The sequence below is a fragment of the Thalassophryne amazonica genome, chromosome 6, assembly GCF_902500255.1.
Source record: "Thalassophryne amazonica chromosome 6, fThaAma1.1, whole genome shotgun sequence".
Classification (NCBI taxonomy): domain Eukaryota; kingdom Metazoa; phylum Chordata; class Actinopteri; order Batrachoidiformes; family Batrachoididae; genus Thalassophryne; species Thalassophryne amazonica.
In genome coordinates, this window is record NC_047108.1 from 4,358,061 (window position 1) to 4,366,735 (window position 8,675).

The 8,675-nt window shown below is 37.9% G+C and overlaps 1 protein-coding gene across 1 annotated transcript in view; it reads left to right on the top strand.

Annotated features, from left to right (window-relative positions):
* Positions 1-7,658, top strand: part of LOC117511775 (galactose-specific lectin nattectin-like) — a 29,463-nt gene extending 21,805 nt beyond the window's left edge. The window contains exons 3-8 of the mRNA XM_034171673.1: positions 309-374; positions 525-537; positions 2,993-3,081; positions 4,133-4,267; positions 6,375-6,486; positions 7,324-7,658. Coding sequence (XP_034027564.1) covers positions 309-374; positions 525-537; positions 2,993-3,081; positions 4,133-4,267; positions 6,375-6,486; positions 7,324-7,388 — 480 coding nt within the window. The 3' untranslated portion in view covers positions 7,389-7,658. The remainder of the gene's footprint in view (positions 1-308; positions 375-524; positions 538-2,992; positions 3,082-4,132; positions 4,268-6,374; positions 6,487-7,323) is intronic.
* Positions 7,659-8,675: the final 1,017 nt, after the last annotated feature.

An 8,675-nucleotide genomic window follows, 5' to 3' on the forward strand; every position in this document is an offset into this window, starting at 1 on the left:
TGGTAAATTTAATGCAAGCATGATTCTGTATTTTAACACAAACATGTCTGGATCAGTGGGGAACATTCAGTGTTGAAGTCAGTTTTCAACATTTTGCAAATTTATAATTTTCATTACATTTACGTATTTCAAACTAAGCTCAAGCTACTTGACAAAGAACACATTTGTTTAATGTTTAAATCTGAAAATGTATGTGATCTGGCTTCACATTTGTCTCAATGAGTCCCAGAAATGTTTTTGGACATGAATACAAACATTAGCTTTAAACCGTTTGATGCATTGACCATCTGAATTTATCTTTTTCACAGATGGCATCAGTTCTGCATTTCAGTGTGTTCCTCTTTCTGGTCTGTGCTTTAGGGATTGGAGCAAATGTGAGTATTATCTGCAGAAATACAGTATTTTAAAATAATAAAGCATTTTAAATGTACTGTGTTTTGTATTTAATGAAATAAAATATAAAAAGGCTGTGTTTAAAAGTTCAGTGTGTAATTTTTATGTTCTTACTGTTTGTGTGTTCACAGGTAAATGGCAAAGGTTGGTGCTTATTGTTTTAAATGTTTATAAAAAAAATTTATATTATTGGTTTTAAACTTGAAGTGAATATAAATCTCTGAACCACGACATAAAAAATATCAAAGGCAAGAAAATGGATAGTATAAATGTGCATCCTAAAACTGAGATTTTATCTTTTGTTTTTGTTTTAACAAAATCCTTCTCTGCGTCACTCCACCATGACACTGTGACTGCTGACACAACAGACAAGAGTTGCACGATGCAGTTTCTCCAACCACAGCCACAGAACCCTCTAGAACTATTCAGAGTTGTCGTAGGTCACATTTTGACAATTGCACACTCCAGCTAGTTTCACCATCCAGTTTGTCTGTTTCTTAATATTTGATGCAAATTTCGTTGAAATGTTGACACGTCGTCTCCTGTCTCGTCTAAAGAAATCTTTCTAAAAGTGATGATTTAGTTGTGTTATTCTAACCAGGGGCGTAGGCAGAAATCACAAAATGGGTGGGCCCAGAAAAAATCAGACGGGCCCAACCTTTGGGGTTGTAGATAAGGTTTAGGTATTATAATACACCGTTTGAAAAAGTGTGCCTTGTTTGGACATCGCAAGCAACGTTATCACTTAGCCTACAGCACTGGCAAAGTGAGCACACAGACGCAACACGTCAGACACAAGTACTCTTCATGGATAATGCAAGCTGCAGTGCAGCTCCCCACACACACACACACACACACACACACACACACACACACACATTCAGTGCAAGTCTGGTAGCCTACTTGGCTCGGCCTAAACCCAAAACGTCAATAGGTATTTAAATAAGGCATTGTTTCAAAAATGAATTCCAAGTTTAATGATGAACACATCTCAGCCAACTGCACAGACGCTGTGTGCACAGTTACACAGACGCAAAGTGTCAGACACAAGCACCCCATGGACAATGCAAGCAGCAACGCAACGCTTAGTCATGTAAAGTCCTTTAAAATAAAAATTCAAAATATATCCGCAACATGAAAACAGGTTGGCTCGGCGGCCAAATTAAAAACCATCAGAACGGACACCAACATGATTCGTGGCAGTTGCAATATAATAATAACAATTAGGCCTATTTAGAAGAAAAAAGTAATTAATGGTCTCACACTTACATTTGATGAATCCTTTTAATGCTACAGCAGGAGACGACGGGGTTTTTTGTTGAACTCTCTTATCACGTCATCATAGTCCAATGATTCAGTCAGTTCTCTTTCAAGGGAAAGCACGGAGAGTGCATTCAGTCTGAGAGTCAACATGGATGTTCTGGTGGACGTTTTTATCATTTAACAGTAGAAAACAGCCGTTCGACGGTGCATGTTGTTATTGGCATTGTGATGGAGGCCCGCAGAAGACTATTTATTTGAGGAAAAATGTGCTCCCTCGTTTATCGCGGGAGTTACGTTAAAAAATAACCCGCGATAAACAAAATCCGCAAAGTAGTCAGCGCTATTTTTTACAATTATTATAGATGTTTTAAGGCTGTAAAACCCCTCACTACACACTTTTCTCAAACAGGCATTAACATTTTCTCACTTTTCTCTCCTGTGTAAACACTCTCTCTTTTCTTCTGTGCGAGAAGATTATAAACAGACACACGCAGAACATAATGCGCAGCTCTCCCTTCGCTCACTGCCTCCGGAGGTACGGATGCAGGACCCGCAAAGAATCCAAGTCCTCTCTTGGTGGCCACGGAGCTCTGTGGCTGCGATCAACATCCGGATCAAAACAGCGAGTATCTCTGGACCTGTTGCCAGATTTGGCGCAATTCCGCACAGCAGACAGGAGAACGGTGTGGCCCGCTGCTGCATTTACCGAGCCCGCAGAAAACGCATCGGAGGCTGTGAGAGCAATCGCAGTGATGCGGACCGGTGCCCGCCTGATAAGGACACAGAACACAATGCGCCGTTTAAAAAAAAAATGCATGCAAAATTGCACTAAAAAAAAAAAAAAAAAAAATCAGCGAAACTGCGAGGCCGCGAAACGTGAACTGCGTTATCGCGAGGGACCACTGTACTCTGAAAATGAATTAATAAAGATCACAGAAGATGAACCAGATTTTTTGACAAAATTTATTAATTGTCGCTCAGTGCTAATGCAATACCATATCATAGGAATACAATGAGGCAACAACAGGTGACTGTCGAATGTCGACTCAGCCTTCTCATTGGATGGGGTGGGCCTGGCTGACAAGTGGGTGGGCCCAGGCCCATCCAGGCCCACCCTTGGCTACGCATAAGATTCTAACACTATTGACACTTTAATTTATGTAGAGTTGTAGAGATTTGTTTTCACTGTGTTTAAAAGGACACCATTTCAACAAAAATTGAGAGAATTCTTTTTAAATATTTGGTGACTAAAAGTCTAAGACTAAGAGTGCAAATATAATAAAATGAGCAACTGATGTTTAAACAGTTCCAAGACTAAAACATCACTGTTTTGTAGCTTCCAGTTCCTGTCCTAGTGGTTGGACTCGTCAAGGCTCTCGCTGTTTCACGTTCCATCGTGGTAGTATGGACTGGGCTACTGCAGAGGTACGTGATTTTAACAATCACACACTGTTCTGCAGAATAAAGAATAAAATTGATCATTTTGATTATTTTCACATGATGAAAATAACCCACTAATAAAACAAAGCAGTAGCCAAAGGGGAATAAAAGAAAGAAGGTATCAAAGCCTTTGAGAGCCAAACCATGACATCATTCTTCTTTCAAATGCATTTAGTTTCATTTATTCATTATTTATTTATTGTAATTTATTCTCATTACAGTGCACTTCTTTATCTAAAGCACTGATAACTCATCAGAAAATTATAATGTCACTTCTTGTGAATGCAAATTATAGAACCATTTAAAATTGGTTTAAAAATTGAACCATCTGTGTCCTTCCTCTCAGCACAAAGATCCAAATATAGCAGCATAAAAGAATGAAGCAATTGACTTCAAAATAAGCACATGAAACAAACCAGAAGAACTAGAAAGATGAAAATTACCAATATATACAAAATATGAACACTGTGTTTCTGCAGGTGCTGCATTCGAACGGCAGCATCTGCAAAGAGCTACAAAGCACCATTCTGGATTTAAAAGCATTTTCAAATGTTCTCATCCTGCCTCATGTCCAAAATAAGCAATTTGTATTCTAATTCAGAACAAGTGTTTTAAATTATTTTAACGGCATTGCATCATTTTTTTTTTTTTCCCAAATACACTTAAAAAGTGTTGGTTCCACCCATTTATTTATATCCACATCTGAATATGTGCATTTATTCCAGAGATGACCCAGTCATGTTCTGCAGTATTTTCAGAAAAAGGTTGGACTGACAAGTCCAATATATCAATAATTAAAACATAATTCCTATCATGTTGTTTTTGTTTTCCTGGGAATGTTTTAATGTAATCTATTACAGAATAGTTCCAAAATAATGACACACTTGCTAACGAGATTTTGTAAAAGTCTGTTGATTACTTTCTGAATAAACCAGTAAAAAGGAAAAAAGCAGAAAAATCTTTTCTTTTTTTTGGTGAATCTGACCTTCATTCATTTAAAGAAAACCATTGCTGTCTTTTCACTGTGTGCTCTTAGCTTACTTGCGTTCGTAAAGGTGGGAACCTGGCCTCCATTCACAACCAACGCGAGCAAAACTTCATCACGCAGCTGATTCGCAAACTGAGCGGTGAAAACACAAAAACCTGGATTGGAGGCTACGACGCAGTCAAGGTGAGAAAAACATCACGTGTTGTTTCCTCTCATTTTCCAGAAAAAAAAAAACAAAACAAAAAAAAAAAACAATGAGAACTCTTCAAGTGACTTCAGAGTCACGACATGACTCATTTCACTAAATCTGAGGTTTCCGACATGAACACTGCTCAAGGTGTTATTATAAATAACAAGGTGGAGTAGTGTTCAGAATAATAGTAGTGCTATGTGACTAAAAAGATTAATTCAGGTTTTGAGTATATTTCTTATTGTTACATGGGAAACAAGGTACCAGTAGATTCAGTAGATTCTCACAAATCCAACAAGACCAAACATTCATGTTATGCACACTCTTAAGGCTATGAAATTGGGCTATTAGTAAAAAAAAGTATAAAAGGGGGTGTTCACAATAATAGTAGTGTGGCATTCAGTCAGTGAGTTTGTCAATTTTGTGGAACAAACAGGTGTGAATCAGGTGTCCCCTATTTAAGGATGAAGCCAGCACCTGTTGAACATGCTTTTCTCTTTGAAAGCCTGAGGAAAATGGGACATTCAAGATATTGTTCAGAAGAACAGCGTAGTTTGATTAAAAAGTTGATTGGAGAGGGGAAAACTTATACGCAGGTGCAAAAAATTATAGGCTGTTTATCTACAATGATCTCCAATGCTTTAAAATGGACAAAAAAAAAACAAACAAAAAAAAAAACAGAGATGTGTGGAAGAAAACAGAAAACAACCATCAAAATGGATAGAAGAATTACCAGAATGGCAAAAGCTCACCCATTGATCAGCTCCAGGATGATCAAAGACAGTCTGGAGTTACCTGTAAGTGCTGTGAAAGTTAGAAGACGCCTGTGTGAAGCTAATTTATTTGCAAGAATCCCCCGCAAAGTCCTTCTGTTAAATAAAAGACATGTGCAGAAGAGGTTACAATTTGCCAAAGAAACACATCAACTGGCCGAAAGAGAAATGGAGAAATATTTTGTGGACTGATGATAGTAAAATTGTTCTTTTTGGGTCCAAGGGCCACAGACAGTTTGTGAGACGACCCCCAAACCCTGAATTCAAGCCACAGTTCACAGTGAAGACAGTGAAGCATGGTGGTGCAAGAATCATGATATGGGCATGTTTCTCCTACTATGGTGTTTGGCCTATATATCGCATACCAGGTATCATGGATCAGTTTGAATATGTCAAAATACTTGAAGAGGTCATGTTGCCTTATGCTGAAGAGGACATGCCCTTGAAATGGGTGTTTCAACAAGACAGTGACCCCAAGCACACTGTGATGAAGTAGCACTTCATCACATGAATTATGTAAAGTAAATAACTGTATAGCACTTGGAATTGCTTATTTGCACTTTTATTCATATTCTGTATTTTAAAGTTGGCACAAATGATTCTTTATTGGGAATTGGAGTATTTAGTAATATATGTGGTTTTGTCTTTCAGATCCTGTGAAAGAGAATATTGAGAGACTTCAGGGTCAGATGGGGGTAAATGAGTAGGATGAAGTTGATTGAAAAGGCCTCTTTACTCACCTATCTGGTGCCCTCTCCAGGGTGTTCAGGCAAAACTTTTCTTACAAGCCTGGATGCCATTTAAAGGCTCTAGGAGAGGCCATTAGATGGGGGTGGGGGGGAATTGGTAGCTTGAGGTTTAGGTGTTGAAAAGTGTTTTAGCATTTGTTTAAAGAGAGGGTTTTTTTTAGGTGTGTGTGTATGTGAAGTTTAAAGGTATCATCATCAAATCATGAAAAACTGTGGTTATACAACTAAATACTAGTTTAGTGATTCACAGGATTGCTAAAAAAGCAGTTTGAACATAATAGTTTTGAGTTTGTAGCGTCAACAGCAGATGCTACTATTATTGTGAACACCCCCTTTTCTACTTTTTTTTTACTAATAGCTCAATTTCATAGCCTTAAGAGTGTGTATATCATGAATGCTTGGTCTTGTTGGATTTATGAGAATCTACTGGTACCTTGTTTCCCATGTAATAATAAGAAATATACTCAAAACCTGGATTAATCTTTTTAGTCACATAGCACTACTATTATTCTGAACACGACTGTAAATGTAATACACTCTCGTGGATTTTCATTAATTTAGTGTGTTTTGAGTTTTAGGAGGGGTTGTGGCTTTGGTCTGATGGGTCCACGTTTAACTACAAAGGTTGGAAAAAAGGCCAGCCTGACAAACATGTCCCACCTGAACACTGCGCAGAGACCAACTTCAAAGGTAAAAAAAATAAGAAAATCTTATCCTGTCATTTTTCTTATTCTTTGTTTTGACAAGCAATTTCGAAACATGAAAACCACCTTGATTTTATTACAGGTGACAAAAGAGTCACAGAGATTAGTTGCTGCTTAATTCAGTCTGACTTTTTCTCTTGAAAACCATCAACTTTTCCCACTTTTGTCTAAAACACATTTTCCTGATTCTCAAGTGGTAAGTCTTTTTTCCCACAGTGGGTTTGTTGTTTTGTTTTACTTTTGTTTTCATGGTTCAGATATGCAGATATGTGTTTCAGGCTGCATGTGTGAACAGTGTGTGAAAATGCCTGAAGCCCTGATTTCAGTTTCTTGGATATGCTAATCTGGAAGGCCACCATTTGAAACGGGGCCCAAACCTTGTTAAACCATAGAGGGTTTGGGGGGATTTCAGATGAACTGGGACATTCCATCATTGTGTCGATGTCGTGTTTTAATCACTGGGATTTTCAAGGTTAATTTGTTTCTGATGTGATCTTTGACATACTTTTGTCATCCTTTACATTTCTATGAAACCTGAAGTGCATCATGACATCAGACCTGGAGCTCAGTCACATTTGTGGTTTATTCTGATTTTCCATGATCCATGAAAGTGAGAATGGAGTTTGATATGAACTAAATAAGCAGAAGTCACAGATCTCACATATTAAAGTGAACTAAATCTGATTTGAAAACTTTCTGATGTCGTGTTTTCACATCACAGAAAATGATCAAATCAGTGTCCTGTGCATATAAAATAATCTGTTTCAGATCAGCTCAGCTGCACATATGTTCATAGTGCTTCTTTTTGTCTTTTTCCTGATAGGAGCCTTCTGGAATAATGCTTCCTGTAAAGTGAAGAGGTCTTTCCTTTGTGTCAAAAATCTGTGATTCTGATCAGGACGTGTTGATGATGTCAGGCCTTGATGACATCATCAACAGCTTTACTGAGAGTTTAAATCCACTTTCTGTTGAGCCAGTAAACTCTTACATGCATGTGCTTATGGATTCTGAATAAAACATCACCAAATGATGTGACATTTGGGAAACAATAAAAAAATCTCTTGTCATTGTGCTTTTTGTGTGCGTGTGTTGGACATATCGATGATATTATGGTAAATAAATTGAAAGGCAAGATAATCTATTAAAAGAAACTTAAATTTAACATAATCTTATACAAATTATGTTACTAAAGTCGAACATAATAGCACTATTGATACTCATGATTCTATTTTCTTATGTTTGTTGGACACTTTCAAGGAACTGATGATTTCAGATGTTTGAATCATGTTCTTGGTTTGTTTTTACTTTTTTCTGTATAGCCCCTTTCACATTGACGTATTCGTAGAGCTGCTCATTGCAGCTTTGTAGTTTCATTTAAATATGCCCAAAATGCGTGCATACTCAGCCTTTTTCAGTGTTAGTTTCATACTTGCAGCTGCGTGTTTTCGTGTTTTAATGTGTGCACACAGTCGCGTGTACCACACTTCTATTAAACCAATTCAGTGCTATTTTCTGCCTCTGTGGAAGTGCGCTCTGTTCTCTACTGCAGGTGTGGTGCGGCTCAAAAACAGAGTCATTTAACATTACTATTATTATTTATTTATTTATTTTTGTCTTGGTGGATCACTTTCATTGTGCACAGATTCTGCTGAGTCTGGCTGTGGTAAAGGCTGCCCTGAATGAAACGCTGTGACTCGTTAAACTTTTAAACCTCTGGTTGCTCCGATCAGGTCTGCTGATTTGATCAGACCTGATCGATCAGGTCGTCTGATGATCGCACCAACATACAGCGAGTGCGCTTTTATTTTAAAGAGTCACAGCTCTTTTCAGATTTGATCAGGCTGACGCAAATTTCTTGCTTGCCTCTACTGGTGGTTGGCTCTCACTGCGGTATTGTATCACTTCCTGTTCCGGAGCACAGCGGTGTTTTTCTGTATCTGTTAGCTGTTTAATCTGCGCAGTTAGTTTGATCTAGTTATCTAGATTACGATTTGTTTCCCAGTGTAATCTTTACGTGCCTTAACTAAAGCACTCCTTCTGCTGAATCACCTCTAAATTATTCACTTTGCGTGTTTTTAGGAATCCACTAGGTTAGCGTAGCTACTAGCTCTTAGCCGATTTAGCATGGCAGCTTCTCCTGTCTCTCCCACACTTTTCTGCTCAGGGTGTGAAATG